The sequence below is a fragment of the Vombatus ursinus genome, unplaced genomic scaffold (genome assembly GCF_900497805.2).
Source record: "Vombatus ursinus unplaced genomic scaffold, bare-nosed wombat genome assembly UNPS02015030.1, whole genome shotgun sequence".
Classification (NCBI taxonomy): domain Eukaryota; kingdom Metazoa; phylum Chordata; class Mammalia; order Diprotodontia; family Vombatidae; genus Vombatus; species Vombatus ursinus.
The window spans coordinates 157139-175743 of NW_020954808.1; the positions used below are offsets into that span (position 1 = coordinate 157139).

At 59.7% G+C, this 18605-nt stretch overlaps 3 protein-coding genes across 10 annotated transcripts in view; all 3 read right to left on the reverse strand.

Annotated features, from left to right (window-relative positions):
• Nucleotides 1-902, reverse strand: part of LOC114030946 (homeobox protein SIX5-like) — a 5325-nt gene extending 4423 nt beyond the window's left edge. Inside the window, exons 1-2 of the mRNA XM_027845907.1 lie at nucleotides 469-902; nucleotides 173-422 (exon numbers count right to left, since the gene is read on the reverse strand). Coding sequence (XP_027701708.1) covers nucleotides 173-422; nucleotides 469-902 — 684 coding nt within the window. The remainder of the gene's footprint in view (nucleotides 1-172; nucleotides 423-468) is intronic.
• LOC114031055 (myotonin-protein kinase-like) lies at nucleotides 428-9638 on the reverse strand. 8 transcript variants are annotated; one of them, XM_027846061.1, is made up of 15 exons: nucleotides 9441-9638; nucleotides 7188-7279; nucleotides 7024-7107; nucleotides 6600-6695; nucleotides 5586-5734; nucleotides 5361-5454; nucleotides 4894-5094; nucleotides 4509-4772; nucleotides 3740-3825; nucleotides 2786-2885; nucleotides 2399-2556; nucleotides 1946-2034; nucleotides 1667-1713; nucleotides 1406-1476; nucleotides 428-1121 (listed from the first exon to the last, which is right to left on the reverse strand). In XM_027846061.1, the coding sequence occupies exons 1-15, from the start codon at nucleotides 9607-9609 to the stop codon at nucleotides 914-916; spliced, it is 1908 nt and encodes a 635-aa protein (XP_027701862.1). In that variant the 5' UTR covers nucleotides 9610-9638; the 3' UTR covers nucleotides 428-913. The 8 variants fall into 8 exon arrangements, with proteins under 8 accessions (XP_027701862.1, XP_027701866.1, XP_027701863.1 ...); XM_027846065.1 differs by having other exon boundaries at nucleotides 2399-2565; nucleotides 6600-6614; nucleotides 9441-9636; XM_027846062.1 differs by having other exon boundaries at nucleotides 2399-2565; nucleotides 4524-4772; nucleotides 9441-9635.
• Nucleotides 9639-13064: 3426 nt separating this feature from the next.
• LOC114030947 (dystrophia myotonica WD repeat-containing protein-like) overlaps nucleotides 13065-18605 on the reverse strand; it is a 7016-nt gene continuing 1475 nt past the window's right edge. Inside the window, exons 5-8 of the mRNA XM_027845909.1 lie at nucleotides 18409-18590; nucleotides 16346-16528; nucleotides 14020-15219; nucleotides 13065-13209 (exon numbers count right to left, since the gene is read on the reverse strand). Coding sequence (XP_027701710.1) covers nucleotides 13162-13209; nucleotides 14020-15219; nucleotides 16346-16528; nucleotides 18409-18590 — 1613 coding nt within the window. The 3' untranslated portion in view covers nucleotides 13065-13161. The remainder of the gene's footprint in view (nucleotides 13210-14019; nucleotides 15220-16345; nucleotides 16529-18408; nucleotides 18591-18605) is intronic.

The following is an 18605-nucleotide window of genomic DNA, read 5'->3' on the forward strand; positions in this document are numbered from 1 at the left end:
CCGCCCCCTCCATCGAGGCGGGCGGGGCGGGGCTCTGGGTCTGGTCAGTTTCTTTCCTGGGGCCCCAGCCCCGCCCTCTCCCTTATGTGCCCTGGTCGCTAGCCCCGCCCCCTTCGCTCCCTTCCCTTCTCCCGACCCAGGAAAAACTTGAGGGAAGAAAGTTTTCCGTAACTTTGGGAGCGCAGTGGCGCCTGCGCGGAGCAACTCCCGCCCTTAACCCTTTGCTCTCCGGGAGCCCAATCCAGTCTCCAAATGCTCTCCGCCCCCCCCCCCCCCGCCTCCGGGGGAGCCGTAACCGCAGGCTGGACCGCTGCGGGCTCCCCGTCCCCCTTCCCGGCTGAGACCTAGACCCCGCCCGCCCTAGGCCCCACACCTCCCACTCGGACTGCGCGTGGGATGGCGGATGGGTGTAAGGACCAGGCCTGCGCCAGGGAGACCAAGAGGCTTTTATTGGGCGACAATAAATACCGGGGGGCGGGGGGGGGGAAGGTCGGGCTCTCAGTGCATAAATAGAGAAGGGGTCGGGCACGGGACAGCTCAGCCACCGCCACTCGGGGGAACCCCGGCGTCCGGCTGGTGCAGCGGGCTGGGGAGTGGGTTTCAATAAATATCAAGCCGGGCAGCGAGTGGTGAGGGAGGCGGAGGAGGCCCCGGGCGCGCGTGGTGCGTGGAGGCGTGGGGGGCGGGGTCCCTGAAGGGAGGGCCAGTTTTGGTCTGTGAGGGGGCAGCCCAGTGGGCGGCGCGGTCCTCCTCCCCCCCCTTGATTCCCTCTCCTGACGCCGCGGGAGCCTCCGGGGACGGGTCCGGATCACGGGGATGGGACCACGCGCTACGTCCAGGGCAGGCGAGGACGGACTGCGCGCTCGGACCACGGCTTCCCCTCCCGGGGCGCCTGGGTTCATCGGGGACAAATCTAGGGCTCAGGGGCCGGGGGCGGTTCTGGGGCTGAGGCGAGCCGGCCAGGGGAAGCCCCAGCCGGGGCCGGGGCCGGGGCCAGGGCCAGGGCCGGGGTCGGGGTCAGCACAGGCCCCCAGCCCAGGGCGGCCCAGCGCTGTGGCAGAAGCCAGAGCAGCGGCGACGACGAGCAGCTGGCGCGTCTCCGATAGGCCTGGCTTACCGACCTGCGGGAAGACCGGGCCGAGGGTCAGGGGCGCTGATTGGTCCTTCCAGGCCGTCTGAGAGGAGCCCATTGGTCGCGACACCATTCCTCCTGCCCGGCCCCAAGCCGCAACCTTCCCCATCCCCATCCCCTCACTGGCCCCCTCGGCGGTCGTACGTCCTGATTGGTGTCCCCTTCCATCCGCCCCTTCCCCAGTGGTCAGAGCCGGCAGAGAAGGAGCGAAGCAGAGGGGCCAGGCAGCAAGGGCGAGCGTGGCAGGGGGCGTGAGCGGCCGGAGGGACGTACCCGGGCACAGGGCAGCAGGTGGCAGGGCACCACCAGGGGGCACTGGCACAGAGCCACGGCCGGGGGGCCATCTGGCTGGAGAAAGAAGGGACAGGTGACCAGATCGGAGCCCCTCCAGGTCCCTCCCCAGGGCCACCCCTAGAGGGATCACACGACATGTATTGGGCATTCGGAGGGCAGGTGAGATGGAAAGAGGCCCTAGGGGATCTGGAGGGGGTCCCGGAAGCAGGCCCATGGCAACAGCAGGCAGGGGAGTCTTACATGGGAAGGCAGCTCCGTGGCCTGGGGAAGGGGGAGCCCCGAGTTGGCTGGAAGGAGAAGAGAAAGGAAGTGGAGACGAGCAGTGGGCAGGCAGAAGAGAGAGAGAGATCGGGACAGAGAGAGTACGGCAGCCTCGTGGCCTGGGCAGTCTGCTTCGTGTGCTGGCAGCCTCCAGCCCCCTGCTATCCCCATTGTGTTCCCGGGGTTCCTCCGGTTCTCTCTCCACCCCTGCCCAGCACAGGGGGTGGGACCCCTGGGGGGTGGCGGGGCTGGACTTGCCTGATGCTTGCAATTCCTCCATCCGCTCTCGAAGCTGCTGGATCTGAACCTCTAGCTCCCCATTCCGGCTCTCGGCGGCTTGGAGCTGGCTAGGGGCAAAGTCAGGGAATGGTCACGCCTGGGGTCCCAGCCCCCTTCACTGTGGGGCCAGATTTGGGAGAAAGGGTCCACGTGGGCCATCAGGACTGCCTTGGCTCTTGACATAGGACCCTAGTGGTTGTGTTCCTAGCATCTTTACAGTGTCCTGACCTAGGATGGAGAACTGGGACAGACCCCAGAAACCATCTAGTCCGATTTCCTAAATTTACAAAAAGGGGAAACTAAGGCCCAGAGCCAGGAAGGGACCTGCCCAAAGTCACAGAAGTCTTGGTCATGACATGGCTTCATATCATGACAGAATAACTTAGCTCCCTCCCCCAGCAAAAATATGATTCCAGCCAGGGGTTCACTGACCTGGCAAAGTTCTGGTTGGCTAAGCGGATGGCATCCAGCTCTCTTCGAAGGCTCTGCTGGTTCAGTATCTCTTCCTCCAGGGCAGCTTGGAGCTCTTGCAAGGTGATCCCCTCTTCCTCCTCCTTCTCTAGGCTTGGTGTGGCCTCCTCAGCCTGAGTCTGCCGGGCCTTAAAATTTAGAGCTGTAAAGGACTTACCCAGGTCCATATAACTAGAAACTAGAATTTGAACCCAGGTCTTATGACTTCAAAGTGCTCCTTCCACTAAGCTGAGCAGTGGCTCCCACCCTCTGCCCAGAGGGCCTTCTTATGATTGCTTTCTCTTTTCCCAGCCCCCTCCTCCAGAAGCCTTCCTGGACTGACCCTCCAATCATACCCCTATCACTCACAGGCTCTTCGGGGGTGGCCAGCTCAGGTGGGGTAGGAATTGTGGGCTCAGGCTCCAGCTCCATAGGGGCAGGGTGGCTGACCTCCTGGGCCTCACTTTCACTGTGGGAAGAGCGTTTATGCATTCCAAGGCTGCCCTGCCCTCCCCCAACCTCTTTGAGAAAGAGGGCCTTTCTGGAGAGGAGAGAATAAGAGGAGTAATCCCACTTTCCCTCAGGACTCCCTTTCTCAGCAAGCATTCATAAACCACCTAGGTGTTAGGTTCTGGGGATACAGACATGTGCATACACACATACTGATAGCGATAACAACTGAACCTCGATTTTCCTGCTTTAGGGAACTCTACCAATGCAGGTCAGCATCTTCTTCAGCTGACAGGCTTAGAGCGTGCCCTGGGACACTGACAGGTTAAGTGTGAAGCCCAGGGTCACACAGCCAGGATAGGCTCTTCCCCTGGTGAATCCATCCATAGACAAGGTGTTCCAAAACCCTTCATGTCATTTTCAGCTGATTTGTTTTTAACTTGAATAACTTCAAACTGCAGTAAAAGACTTTGGAGTTGGGCAGCTAGATGGCCCAGAGTCAGAAGGACCAGAACCAGAATCCCGGCCTCAGACTAGCTATGTGACCCTTGGGCAGATCACTTCAACTGGTTTGCCTCAGTTTCCTCATCTGTAAAGTGAGCTGGAGAAGGAAATGGCAAACCACTCCAGTATCTTTGCCAAGAAAAACCCAAATGGGGTCACGTAGAGTCCGACATGACAGAAATGACTAAACACTTTTGAGACACCCTGTGTATGGGTGTATTCACGTATATTATCCACAGACGTATATAAAAAACACAAAAGAGCCAAGGTATGGGGGGTGGGGGGGAGTGGAGGCACTAGTAGCTAGGACAGATCAGGAAAAGCCCCAAGTAGAAGGTGGGAGAAGAGAAGGCCCCCCCTCCTCCTCACCTGAGAGCAGCATAGGAGAATGAATAGCCCACAAAGGGTAAGTGTATACCCAGTGGGGGGCTTTCTATCAGGTCAGACAGTGTCTCCTGGAAGGAAAGAGAAGGGGACGGGCTTAGGGAGAACCTGCCCGGTGCCTAGTGGAGGCCCACAAAGCCGAGATGAGGAATCCAGGCTTCCCGGCCCTGGATCCCAGACCCACCCTCGTTCCTGCCTCCTTGAATGACAGCTAGCTCAAGGCCAGTGTAAAATGACCAGTCTGTACAGTTCTTTTGGGCTCACAATCTATGGTTGTCTGGGAGCTGGATACAGAATTTTTAGGTACTGTCCCAGGCCTGAGGTTCTAAAACTTCACAAAACAAACTTCAAGAAGAAATCCCCTGGATTCAGCACCTGAGGACCTAGAGGGCCACATATGGTCTAGAGGCTGCAGGTTCCACACCCCTATAATCTAGAATTATTCATGCAATGAGCATGTACTGGGAAATTGGGGGGGGGCGGCGTTTTAGGACCTCCCTTAACTTCACTACTGATGCAGATTATATGCTTGCTCAGAAACTTCAGTCTTCCAGAACTGACCAGGAAACAGGAGGAGATCTTCCTTCTTGCCCTGTAGGAGAGCATTGACGCTCTGCCCCTATCCCCACCCCGGCCTAACGTGCATCCTGTTGGCTCTGAGGTGACCAGATGAGCTCAGGTTCCTGGACTTGGCATGCTGGGGACCCGAGCGGCGCCCCTGGGGGAGGCTGATAGGCGGGGGCGGGATACGTACCCCACCCCCGCTCACCATGGCCGTGAGCCCGTCATCCACCAGGTCGAAGTTGCAGGTGTCCGTGGCTCCGGAAAAGTCAGGAACGAAGGGGGGAGAGCTGTCCCGAATGCCCTCCCAGTCGAGTCCCTGGAAGAATGGATGACCTCGGAAGTCCCTGGCCCCAGACCGTCCTAGCCGGACCTCCCGTGGGCATAGAAGCTGTTGGATCAGGTCTCGGGCTTCCTGAGGGACCCCGACATCAGCCATGGGCAGAGACAGGTGCTCCTAGGGAAGGGGGAGGAGTCAGGGGCGTGCTCGAGGGAAGGGCTAGCCCCAGATCGCCGTGGCAGGGCTGGGTGCCAGTGCCCGACTCAAAGATTCTCCCCGCAGGGCTCCCCAGGGGCACCTTGTAGTGGACGATCTTGCCATAGGTTTCGGCCATAGATTCAGCATAGAAAGGCGTCTGGCCGAAGAACATCTCATAGGCAAACACGCCCAAGGCCCACCAGTCACACTCGGGCCCGTAGGAACTCGTTCCGTCGCCCACAGACTGCAGGATCTCGGGAGACAGGTAGTCTGGGGTACCCACCGCTACGGACGAGCACACCTGGGGTGAGAAGGCAGATCAGGCCCCGCCCCCCAACCTTCGGCTTTCAGTGCTCTGCCCCCTCCCCGGCCCCACCCCTTTATCCATTTCTGCCCTCTGGCCTCACCTCCTCTCCGCTAGATAGCACTCTTCTTTGTTTTGGCCACGCCTCTAGACTATTAACCCATCCGTGACCACCTCATCTCTAGCAAAGAAGCCTCTGGGCCCTGCCTTACTCTACCTGGGGCCGAGTGTCAGGGTCTCCAGCTCCCTTCTCCCCCACTCACCGTTCCGTCCTCTCGAAGCTTGAGGCAGGAACCGAAGTCGGCCAAGCGAATGTGGCCGCAGCGGTCCAGAAGGATGTTGTCTGGCTTGATGTCCCTGGAGGAGGGGGTAACAGCTCTGAGAAGCCACTCCCCACCCACCCCTCCCCCTGCCTCACTGTCCCCTTCCAGTCCAGTCCTCTCTCCCCGCCCAGACCCTTTGGTGATGCACCCCCCTCGGGGCCTGACCGGTGCACGTAGCCGAGCCGGTGCACGGAGTCGATGGCCAGGACCATCTCAGCCAGGTAGAAGCGTGCCATCTCTTCGGGGATCCGCTCCCCAAACTTGCTCAGAAGGGTCAGCAGGTCCCCGCCCACATAGTACTCCATCACCAGGTACTAGGGGGGAGGGAGGTTTGAGAGTCACTGACTTAGAGGCTCTCCCCCCCACTGCTCCACTTGGTCCAGGGACCAAGGGAGTCCCTGGAGGGGAGAAAGGAGGAGAGGAAAAGGGGGAGACAGACAAGTGTAAAGCCAGAAAATCCCGAAGACAGATACCACTGAGTTGGCAACCTTTTCAGAGGCACTGAGATCTTATTATTTGAGATTATTTTGTGGAAATCCTATAGAATAATCGCTAAAGCCCAGGTGTGACCACACCACTCTGGTTCAAGAAAGCTCAGCGGCCCCTCCTAGCTCTGGGGTCGACTCTAGCACCCTAGAGACAAGGCACTCCAGCCTTCTTTCTGCCCCTCACACGTGACATCTCATCTCTGGCCTCAGTGGACAGACGGTAGTTCCGCATTCCTGAAATGCTTTCCCTCCTCCCTCCTCTTCTCCAAGAAGCCTTTCCAGATCCCCTCCCTAGTGCCCTTCCCTCCAAAATGACTTTGCATTTACTGTGTGCATATAGTCTGCACACACATATACACATATATGTATACACAAAATAGCGTGCAAACTGCGGAAGGCTGGGACGGGTTCGTTTTCGTCTTTGTAACCCCCGTGCCTGGCACAGTAGAGATAGGGACGGGACTTTCAGTGACTCGCCCTAGCGTAGGTGAGAGCTACTTAGTAAATGATTGCTAAGTGATGAATCCCCTCGTTTTGCAGAAGAAGAAACTGAGGCAGCCCACAGTGCCCTCTCGGTGTCCTCTGCCTCCGAGCTTATATCTGTGACCCAAAGTCCCTGCATCTCCCTAAGGCCCAGCCATCAAAGGCCTTCCAGAACCAGGCAGCCGGATCAACTCCGCCCCCTCCTCACCAGGTAGTTCTCGTCCTGGAAAGCAAAATGCAGCTGCGTGACCCACCGGGGGTCCCCATTCACCAGCACATCCCGCTCCTCCCGGAAACACGATACCTGTCGGGATGGGGTGGCGGGGAGAGACAGATGAAGGTGAGCCCCTGATTGAGCCCTGCACCCGCCCCCATCCCCTCCCCGGCTCCGCCCCTGCTTCTTTCCAGGTTGGGCTCCTCCCCTGCGTCCCCTCCCCAGCTCCACCCCAGTGCCCATCACAGACTCCGCCCCTCTCCAGGCTCCTCCCCATGCCCCTCCCTCCCTGGCTCCGCCCCTGCTTCTTCCCAGGTTGGGTTCCTCCCTCTTGTCCCCTCCCGGACCCCTCCCTAGCTCCGCCCCTTCTGGGACGCGCCCCCACCCTCCGGGCTCCTCCCGGGCCCCGCCCCCTCACCTCTCCTCTTTTCAATATGTCCCATTTATTCATGATCTTCATGGCAAACACCTGCCCGGTGCGCCTCAGCTTCACCACGGCCACCTGGCGGGGGAGGGCGTGAGGATGAGGGTGGCCGGCCCCGCCCCGCCCCCGGCCCCGCCCCCGGCCCGAGCCCCTCTCACCTCGCTGAACGCCCCGCGTCCTATCACCTTCAAAATCTCAAAGTCGTCCCTGCGCAGCTGGATCTCCTTCAGTCTAGCAACAACGGGCTCCGCTATGGGGGGGAGGTGGGCGAGACCCGGGCCATGACACCCCTTCCCTTCTGCCCCTGGCCTTCGGGGGTCAGCGGAGGGGGGCCCGGCACGGGGGAGGCTCGCCCATGCTGGGGAGGGGGCGGGGTGTGGGGGGAGTAGGAAGTGGAGGGGGTGAGCAGCGGGGGGGCAGGGGGCGAGCTGCCTGGCGGCAAGGGCGGGGCGGAGGGGAGGGGAGGGGAGGGGAGGGGAGGGGGAGAAGAGCCGCCGCCGCCGCCGCCGCCGCTGGGGCCGCCAGAGCTGCCGGCCCTTTTATGGCATAGCCCCGGCTTGGTTCTGGTCTAGCTCGCACGAGGGCGGGCTGTGCCCACACTGTCCACAAAAGGCAGCACCCTTCGCGGGGCTGGGGGGTGGAGAGAACCACGAACCGTGCCTCCTTGCCTCAGTTTCCCCTTTTGTCCCCTCAAGAGAAGACAGTCTAGGTTTATTTAGCCCACGCCGAGACAGAGATGGAGAGATCTGAGAGGCAAGGAAAGACCCAGGCACCGAGAGACGGGGGATAAGAGACCCCAAAAGCCAGGCAGAGGCACAAACAGACATACGGAAAGCACGGACAGGCGACGGGCAGGCCCTCGGGGCCACTGAGTAGGGAGCTGAGGAGGGCTCAGGAATGGGGAAGGCAGACGGTGGGCTGGGCTCCCGCGAGGGCTCCACAGCACCCCGCATACCTGGGGGAGGAAGCTGTTTACCCAGTAAAAGGAACAGGATTAAAGGATTAAGTGTCCCCCCCCAGGGTTCTGCTTGTTCTCCAACCCAGAGCTCAGCAGCACCGGCGTCTAATGCCAGTGATGGCCGGGGTTTGGAGCTCTTGGGGGGGGGGAGATACAGACACCTGAGGGGGCTCTCAGGGCCCCACCTTCGTCTGTCCGTTGCCTTCCTTCCCTTCCTTCCCCTCCTTCCCTTCCTCTCTTTCTTCCTTCTTTTCTTCCATCCTTCCTTCCCTTCCCATTCCCAACCCTAAGGGGTGGCAGGAGGAGAGAAGACTGGAATAAAACAGGAATGATGAGGCAAGGCAGAGGTGGCCCTGGGGTCTCCTACCATATCCACTGCCCCTGCTCCCTTCACCATGGGATCTAGCCAGCCCTCAGTTCTCCCTTTTGTAAAACAAAGTGGGGGGACAGGACAGACAGGATGACCACTAATCCATAGCCCTGCCTTCTAGGGCTGTGGCCAGCAGGGGATTCTGCAGCCCCAGGATAAATTAATTCCACTCTTCCCCCATCCTAATACCCCAACATCAACCCCTCTAACACATAGGCTTTTGATGCAGGCCTAGCCTTCAGTCAAGCCCACTGGGACTTTGGGGTATGGGAGGCTGAAACCTAGGGTCACTCAGACTTGGGGTGCTTCTGGTATTGGTGAGTCAGAACCTCCTAGGGGCCAGAGAGGGCCCTGACTCACCCAAATCTCTCTTCCCTCCCTCCCCCGGGGCCCTAGGCACCTGTCAGGCTGTGGCGCCGACCACCTGCCACTGGCTGGCAGCTGCCACCCTTCCCTCAGACTCCTGGGATCTCTAAGCACTTAGTGATTGGAACATAGTGGAGGTAGCTAGAGGGAAGTTTCTGCCACTTATGGGGTGGGGGAGATCTAGGAGAGCTGGAACCTTCAGGTCAGAGCCCAAGGTCTCTCCTCCTTGACTTAACCTACCCTACCCTACCCTACCCTACCCCTCACCAGGGCTGAGTCCTGTGGTCCAGGCCTTCTCTGACAGAGGGCCCAGAAAGGGAGGCTGCCCTTCCCTCTTTCAACAATCTGCCAGCTCCCCTAACTTACTCATTCGGCGTGGAGACCTCTGTTGCCCACTCCTCCATCCAGGAGCTGGGGCTGGGGCTCTTCTGACTCTCCTTTTCCTCTCCAGTGCCCCTCTTCTGATCTACTTGGCCCCTAATACTTTTCTGATCCTCCCTCAATTCTGCTCCCCCCAATCTGGACCCCTTTTCAGGGCCCTCTTCATGTCCCCTGAAGCCTCCTTCAGGGGCGTCCCCCATCCCTCCATGGGGCCCCATCTTCCTCCTCCCACAAGCTGCTCCCTCCCTCTCGGGGATGCTCCCTTTCTGGCCCCAGACTTGGGAACGACCCTGTGGCTCGAGGCCCCTGCCTCCCTCCCTGGGGGAGAGCACTCACCCCACTGCAGGAAGTCCAGCACATACTTGTCCTGGGCCAGGGCTGAGGCACTGAGCTCTTGGTAGACACACAGCAGCAGGTCGAGCAGGGGCTCCAGACCCACACACCCTCCATCGACCACCAGCTCCTGGAGCCGACGGAGCCGCTGCAGCCGGACCTCGGCCGACATGACGGGGCCGCTGCCACCACCATGGCCCCCGCCCAGGCTGGGGTGGGGGGGGGGCCTCACCTCTCACAGGCCTGGCAGGCCTGGCCCTAGCTCCGGGGCCTCATGGCTCCTCCCCCTCCCCCCCCTAACCACCACCACCTCAGGGCCTTCTGCCCTCTCCCCTTTGGGAATCGGAACTCCAAGCTAGGCAAGTTGTGTGTTCCCCCTGGAGCTCGGCTAGCCTGCGCCGTCTCCTCTCTTCTCCTCTCTTCCAGCCCAGCCCACCCCTGCCCTCGCTGCCCCTCCCTCCATCCAATTTAACCCCTTGTAGGCCCAGGGCACCAGCACCCCCCATACACCCCCTTCCTAGTCCCTCTGTTTAACTTGTCGACATCACGAAGGGCCAGGGGCCAGGGGCCAGGGAATATATTCTTAACACTAAGAACTGTTTCACTAAGGCTAAGATTTACAGCCACTTCCTCACAACTGACCCTGTGAGGTGGGGAGCACAAACTTTATTTGCAGATAAGGGAGCTGATACTGAGAAATTCAGTGACGTGTCCACTGTGACCCAGCTATGAGGTGTCCAAGCCAGTTCGGCACCCCAGCCAGACCCTTGGGCTCTTTCTGCTTAAATCTTTCTTGCCTGAAGCAGAGGCACCCAAAGTTCCCAAATTCAGGGCTGGCAGTGGGGGACGCCAGGTTTCTTTAGGGTAGGCAGACAGGGTCTCCTTCGGAGCATGTCATGGGAGCTGGACAGGGCTTTTGAGACCCCTTCGTCCAAGCCCGACAGATCGCCACTGAAGAGCCTCAGCTTCCAGGTGACAGAGCCCTAAGGCAGAGCCGAGTGTGGGCTTGTGCCCACCACAGGCCCAGGAATGGGTCCTACTGGAGCTGGGAGAGCCCCTAACAACAGGATTTCACACCTTCTGATGTAGTCCAACCCCCTCATGTTACAGATGAGGACACTGGGAGCAGAAGAGAAGGGATTCAAACCCAGCTCTCAAGTTGCTCCTGGTTCTGGGCTCTTTGAGGACAGAGAAGGGGATGGGGGGAGGGGGCACAGTATGGAGCAGTGGCTTCTCCCGTGACTCAGCGATGGATCCCATCCAGGACTGTTAAATTTAGCTGGGAGGTCCCTCCCGGGTTTAAATGGATCCATTTTGGGAGGGGAAAGGGGGGCAGGGAGAGGAGAGGAATTCACCCCTTCAGAGAGTGACTATGGCGGGGGACCCTCTTTCCAAAGGAAGACCTGTGTCTGGAGGACAGGAGCTACAGCGCGGGGACCCCCCAGACTCTGAGGCCCTATCCACTGGTTTTTTGGACACTAGCCCTGGGGGCCAGGGGGTGGGGACCAGCTACATTCCTCCCAGCTCAGATTAGAAACAGAAACATTTAGGGGGGAGGGAGGGGTGTTGCTCCCCAGAGCCAGCCCCGGAGAGGAAGAGGAGTGAAAAGCTGACCTGGGGGAGGGGGGAGGAGAGGAAGTCAGGAAAGAGACCAAGAGTTTTCAATCATCCCTGCCTCCCCACTCCTCAGGGCACTGGGCTTGAGGAGTAACTTGGTATTACTACCACCCCCCCCATACTTCCCTTGACAGATACTGGGGCAATTTAGAGATTTGTGGCAGAGTTTAAAGGAGGCCCCAGTGCAGCTCAGTCACTGATTTGTGACCTCGTCCAGGTTACTGGCCTTTTCTGGGACTTAGTTTCCCTACTTGTAAAATAAGGAGAATTGACCCAGACTCCATCTGATCTCCCTTCTAGCTCTGAAAGTCTCTGTTCTAAGGTCCCTCTGAGCTTTCATATTCTCTTTATAATGAACAAAAATCTATTTTCTCTCCCCCCAAATCGGAGGAAAACAAAACCCTTGTAATAAATATGGGGCTTAGGCCCCATCTACCTTCTCTGTTCAGTCATAGGAGGTCTACCTATTCTCTGTCTCAAGATGCCCCCGAGCCCATCAATGACCCGTCGAAATAAACAGGTCCCACTGAGGTCGTCCGCTGAGGGCCTCTGCCCCACATCTCTGTCTCTCGCTCAGTCTACCCCACGTAAACTGCTGGTTTTCCTCTCACGTTCCGAAGTCTGGATCCATATCCTTCAATTGAAGGTGATCTCTCCAAAGCTACTGGGCAGCTCTCGACAGGCCAACCTGTCTGCCTCACGAGTCCTTGACCTCTCTGACTGCTGACCTGCCATTACATCTTAAGAGCCGCTCTTCTCTCGGGGCCTTTGCCACACAGCTCTCCCCATGCTGGGATGTTCCTTCAGCGTCCTTAGCGGCAGCTTCACTCAGTCATGCCCGAGGAAACACAGGTTCCCCCCAGTGCTCTGGCCTAGGGCCTCTCCTCCCCTCCCTACATGACCCCACTTGGCAAGCTCCTCAGGGCCTTTGGATTGGGAGCTCCTTGAGGGCAGGGGCTGTCTTTTGCCTTTCTTTGTATCGCCAGCATTAGCTCCATGCCTGGCACATAGTAGGAGCTTAACAAATGCTTACTGAATGAAGGATTGGCACACATGGAATGAATCCCAGACCTACATCCTCAGCTCCGGTCTCCCATCACCACCCACTCTGGACATTTCAAAGGGATGACGGGCTGGCACCTCCAGCTCCTCATGGGTAGACAGCATCTTTCGGCTCCACCAGCCCCTTCCTCTCTGGGGGCTCCTGCCTGGAGGTTCCTAGCCACTCCCCAGCCACACTCGCCCTCCATCGTATTGGTGTAGGCTCTCCCTGCCTCAGTCTCCCCCCACTGCCACTAGGCCTCTACAGACTCCAGCAGGGTGAATAACTTCATAAACGCCTACGTGCCTGATGGCTCTGTTGGAAGGGCCCTCCGAGCTCTGACATTCTAGGTTCTAAGGTCCCTTCTGGCTCTGATGTTCTGGGCTGCAGACCAGGGGAGCTAAATGGGAAGTTGAAGGGGGGAGTGAGGGCGATTATCAGGCCCCGATGCGCCAGCACCATGGTGGCTGTGTGACGACGCCAACCGTGGCCTCAGTTTCCCCACTTGTAAAGGGGTTGAGGTGCTGCCAGGTTCCACTCTTTCTAAGGTCTAATGTTCCATGTTCCTCCACGGCCTTGGACAAACACAAAGCAGGAAGACCGGCTGCTCTCCCCACCCTCACCCCCAACCGCAGGACAGAAGAGAGGCCAACAGCCCAGACTGTAAAAACAAGGAGCCTTTACTATAAATAAGAGGTTGAAGGGGTGGGGGGAGGCAGAGACACTGGGGTTTCCATAATTTATAACACTCGTCAGGGGCCTCCCCCCATCCCTGCCAGAGGGGATCAGTGCAAAGAGCCAAGGTGGAAGGGGAGGCGAGGGGCCGGCACATGCAGGGGAGCGAGGGGGGTAACACTGACCGTGTACAAGCAGGGAAGAACACTGGGCCCCACCTCCCACGGGCCAGGCCAGGGACGTCCCTGGTGTTGTGCAAGGCCCGAGGGAGGGCGGGGGGGGGGGGCTCCTTCCACTGTTAGTCTCATTAATACAGTAAGGGGCATTAGGATGGAGCAGACAGGACACGACCAGGAGGCTGAGAGGTGAGAGCGGCTGAATCCACGAGCTTCACACCACGGTGCCACTGGGGGAATTGGCAGGCTGGGAGGAGAGGCCCTGCAAGGAAGCCGGAAGAAGGGCATGTGGGCCGGGCAACGAGGCCGTCACAGACCCCCCGACCCCCCCCCCCCGAGGGAGGCGCCCTGCCTGTCTGCACGTCTCATCTTCCATCTCGTTCCCCCTGTGGTCTACGGCACGGTCCGGCCCCTCCCTTTCCAGCTCCGGTCTCTTGCGCCAATGCCCCCCCCACCTCCCCCAGCCCATGTGCGGTCCCGCCCTGGGGAAGTGCTGAGTTACAGACCCCACGGGGATGTGCCCCGGCCCCAACTTCTAGAGTCTCCACTTCCGTGACTCCAAGGTTCCGACAATTATTTTAAGAAGCTGACATTCTACAAGAACAGTGGCTCATGTTCACATGCCCCTAGAGGTAATGAGCTTTCCTCAACCACCACACTGTGAGGAACATAGCTCCAACACTCCCATTTTACAGATGAAGAAACTGAGGCTCAGAGCCACGAAGAGACTCACAAGTTAGTGAGTCAGTCCTGCAGCTGTGGTCTGCAGCGCGTCCCTCTCACCCTCCCATGGGCGCATTCCACAATGCCAGGACCCTGACACCCATTTTTCTAACACGCTGACATTTCAGGCGTGGAACACCTCTTCTCTGCAGATTGCGGCGTTCCGGGGCTATGGGGCTCCGATGGCTTGACGATTATTCCTACAGCTTCTTTCCCTTGCCACCCCGCCCTCCCCCTGAGAATCTCCAAGCACTCAGTCTGCAGACCAGAGCCCGGCAGGAGAGGAGGCGGGCGCCTGGCCTGACTCTGGGGCCAAGGGGGGCTCCCCTGCGGCCCCCGGGGTACTCACAGCTTTGCCAGGCCGGGCCCAGGTGCAGATGAGACCCTCCTGGCAGGCGGTGATGATGCAGTCCTCCAAGAACAGGAGGACGGTGAGGCGCTCCTGGGCAATCTTCTTGCACACCAGGGGCTCCAGCAGGGGCACCTCGTGGATTCGAGGGCACAGGGCCGTGCCCAGCACCTTGGCTGGGTCCAGTCGGCCCCGGGGGGCCGGCCCGCCCAGCTTGTCTCCGCCGCTCCCGCCGCCGCCGCCCCGGCTGATGTTGCCCAGGCTGTGGTAGCGCTTGTGCTCTTTGTCGGCGCCCTTGTCGCGACGCTCCTGGAGGGTCAGTGTGGCAAACTTGCCGATGCTGAAGGGGGTCCCGGGCTCCGTCACCCCGCCCGTGCTCGCCCCGGCCCCCTTTCCACTCACTGCCGGGTGCGGGAGGCTGTTGGAGCGGGACAGGGATCGGGGAAGGGGCCCCGGGGTGATGGGCGTGGCCTCCGTGCTGCCGGCCAGGGCCCGGGGCCGGGCCAGCGGGGGCCGGGGGTAGAGCACGTCCTCCGTCAGGTCCCACAGGCAGAACTGCGTGTCCTGGCCGGCCGAGCCGAAGCGGTAAGTGACGGCCGGGGGAGGCAGTCGGGGCAAGGAGCCCGCCTCCCTCTCGCTCCCGCCGGTCGTCCCCTCCCCCTCCGGCTCTTCCTCGCTCCTCGTGGTATACGGATCAAAAGCCACGGCGTTGACCCAGGACTTGTGGCCGTGGCCTCTGGCCACTACCCGGGCCTCGGTGAAGGACCACACGGTGACCAGGTCATCCTCGCCCCCGGTCACCACGTAGCGCCCGTCGGGGCTCCAGCACACGCAGAGCAGGCCTCCGAAGTAGCTCTTCATGAGGCCCCGCAAGAGCATGGAATCGAAGTGGAAGACGCGCAGGCAGCCGTCCTGGCTCACGCAGGCCAGGTGACGCCCGTCCGGGGAGAAGGCAAACTCGTTCAGGGGGCCCTCGCCCACGGCCCACTTGGCCATCGGGTTTCGGGGCGCCTTCCCCTTGGCAGTGTAGACGGCGAAGCCCTCCCCCTGCTTGAGCAGGCTGTACTGGGGCGGGGCGGGGCCACAGGGGCGAGCCACATCATACAGGTAGAGGTGGCCACTGGCGTGGGAGGCCAGGAACAGGCTCTCGGACTCGGGCAACCACTTCAGGTGGGTCACCTTGGTCTTGTCGATCAGCCTCTGGGGGGAAAAGCAGAGGGAGACAGGAGGGCCATGAGCGTGCTTCCAGGAAGCGGCAGTGCAGTGCAGTGGGGCGGAGGGAGCCCTGGACTGGGGGCAAGGCCCAGAGCCTGGCTCTGCGGCCCACGAGCTGTGTGACCGCGGAGGATGTTCCTGCCCCTCTCTGGGCCTCTGGGCTCTGAAGGTCAGGTTCTCTCCACTGGGATCCCAGACGGGGTCACAGACCTCAAGCTGGGAGGGGCTTCTGAGGTCACCCCATGCAACGCCCCAGCACGTGACACACGTGGGGTGAAGGACTTGCACCAGATCATCAGACACACTGTGCTGAAATCCCAGCCTGATTCACTGGGTCCCTTCTCTGGGCCTGCTGCCCTGCCCGGCCTCAATGCAGGCCCATCCGGCTATCTACCTGTCTGTCCGGGGGCCTCTCCTCATCCCTTCCTTGGTCTACCTGGCACTGCCTGTCCCTTCCTCTGGTACGGAGGAGGGGGGAGGAGCTGATGGGAGCTCGAAACTAGAGCTCAGGCCGTCCGTTCTTCTGACTCCAGCTCTCTGGGGCTCAGTTTCCTAAACTGTTGAGTGAGAAGGCTGGACCGGCCGTGCCAACTCTAAGAAGCAGCCTTCCTTATACCTCTGGCCTCAGCATGGGCAGCGGGGCAGCGCCAGGGGGCAGGAGCTGGCAGTCAGACAGCCTAGCCCTGGCACTATCGGTGCCATCTCGGCAAGTTTTTCCTATCTGGGCTTCAGAAACCACCCCTGTCAAACGGGGAAAAAGGTCCCTGTCTGACTCCCTGGGATAATGTCAGAATCACAGGAGATAATGGCCATGAAAATGACCTGCAAGTACAAACAGGAAACCTTTTTATCGGGCAACTCCTATTTCCTCAGTTTCTCCAATTAGTAAAATCAGAGAGAATGGAAAAGATTTTCTCTCAGCCCTGATATCCCCTGTTCTCAGGCCTCTCCCAGCTCAGACTTTCCCTATTCTAAGGCCCTCCCAGCCCTGACATCCCCTGTTCTTAGACAGTCTCTTAAATCATTCCTGTCTTTCGCCCCCTCCATGGCCAACCCCTCCCCACCTTGGCCAGGCTCCAGTGTGCTCCTCATCAAGCCCCCTCTCACTCACCTCCTCATTGAAGAGTTTGCTGGTGTCCTTCTTGATCAGGTCCAGGTACTGCACCTGGCCAGCTGAGAAGCCCACCAGCAGGGAGATGGTCTCCGTGGCTGCCGTGTACTGGTTGAAGTCGTGACAAGTGGGCTGGGTGCCTTTGTAGATCCGCTTGTCGATGGGCTTGTTGAGGTCTATGGACTTTGGTTGGGGGGAAGGAAAGAAGGGTGGTGAGCGACACCCGGCCAATGAGGCCGAGGCACGAACAGGCCAGCTCCCCAGGGCAGAGTCAGGCTGGCCCTGGCCCTCCCTCTGCTTTCCCTCTTCTCCCTGCCCAGCCTGTCTGAACCCAGATATGCCTTCAAAGCTCAGCGATCCCATCTCCCTGTCAGGGGCCTGTCCTGATCGGCCTGGCGGCTTGGACCAACCCCCTCCAATCTCCTGCATTTATATGCGGTTGTCTCTGACCACACGTAAGCTGGAGCCGGGAGTGTTTCATCTGTACTCCTCCATCCCTAGTGCATAGCTTGGGGTGTGACAGGCTCCCGAAGAATGCTTGGGGGCTGCACTGTGAAAAGGAAAGGGGGTCTGCTGCTACCCAGTGCTGAACCTGGGGCCTCCCTGACCTTCAATGACCCTCTTGTTTCTACCTGCCCGGCAGCAGGGTTGGACGTACCTCCCTAGGCTTCCAGCCCACTCCCAGGCCTCCCAGTTTCTGCTGAGGCCCCCACACTCACGCCTTCCTCACCCCCAGGTTCTGCTGACTGCCATGCCTTTCAGATCCTAGTTCCTGGCCCACTGAAATCCCTCCCACCTCTAATTCACAGACTTTCTAAAAGGCTGGAGCTCTCAGCCATGCCTGGTGAGCTCCAAGCCACCTGCTTCCTTTTTCTCTTCCCATTCCTCTCCTCCCTCCACGTCCGCTGTCACAGCTCTCCCTGCCATCTCTCGTTGTTGACCTCCCCCAGGAGAGGCAGTAGGTCTTGGGGCTTGGCACCAGACTAGGTTGGGGTCAATAAGGAAGTTTGCCCCCATGGTCTCTACAGCTCCTGCCAGCTCAGAAGCTACAGAAATTGTTCCCCAACAAAGGTGGCCCCTGAGTCAATGCAGAGCCCCCTTATCCCCACAGATTTATCCCTTCCAATCCCCTGCCCATCCTGCCTTCTCTAGCAGGGGGAATGCTGTCCCAGGAGCACACGCCCCTCTGTCCACAGCATCGGCCCTGCTAGGCTGGGACAACAGCAGCCCGAACCTCCTTCCTTTCCATCTTCCTCCCTTTAAACCCCATCCTCCACCAGGCCTCACCCCTTCTGTGTCCTGGGCTACCATTTCTGTTTGAAGCATCCTCCCAGGCTGGACATTCTACAGTGTGGCTAAAGTCCTGGCCCAGAGTCTGGAAGAGCTAAGTGAAAATTCAGCCTGAGACACCTCCGAGCTGTGTGAGTCTGAGGAATTCACCTAATGTCTGTTTGCCTCATCTGTAAAATGGGGATAACCACAGCATCCGTGTCCCAGGATGGTCAGGAGAACCAAATGAGACAATATTTGTAAAGTACTTGCTTTGCAAGCCTTAGAGAGCCGCATAAACACTGGTTTTTATTATGATGTTTGCATATTCTAATGTTCTAACGTTACTGCTAATGTTCTTTGACCCAGAGGTTCCATTTTTTAAACTCTAAAATTCTGAATTCTATGGCTTCTACTGAGGAGCACTGTATTTTCTCAGTGTCAATACTCAAAGTCCTCCAGACGCCCTACTCCCTGTGCTAATGTTCTAGAGCCCAGAACCCCCTGCCAGCACCCCGACACTATGATGCCCCTCCTCTAAATCCCTACTCTCCCCTTTCCTCCCCCTACCTTCCCTCTCCATGCTCTCCTCCTCCCCACTTCATCCTCCTGCCATCTTCCTCCCCCTCTCTATTTTCTCCCTTCCCCTCCATCCTCCCCCCTCCTCCCTTCCATCCTCCCCCCTCCCCATCCCCCTCCTAACTTCCCCTCCCCTCCAATTCTCCCTCCTCCCCGCCTCCATCCTCCCCCCATCCTCCATCCTCTCTCCATCCCCTCCTTCCTCCGTCGCTCACCCGGTGGCTGCCTCGGCGCCCGGAGCCTCCGGGGTAGAAATAGAGCTCTCGGCCCAAGTTGAAGCAGACGCGATCGCCGGCGGCCGGGGGCGGCCCGGCGGGCTCCCCGGAGGCGGCGGCGGCGGCGGGGTCGGGCTCGCCCAGGCGCACGAGGCTCAGGCGCACGGCGGGCAGCGCGGGCCCTGGCCCGGGCGGGG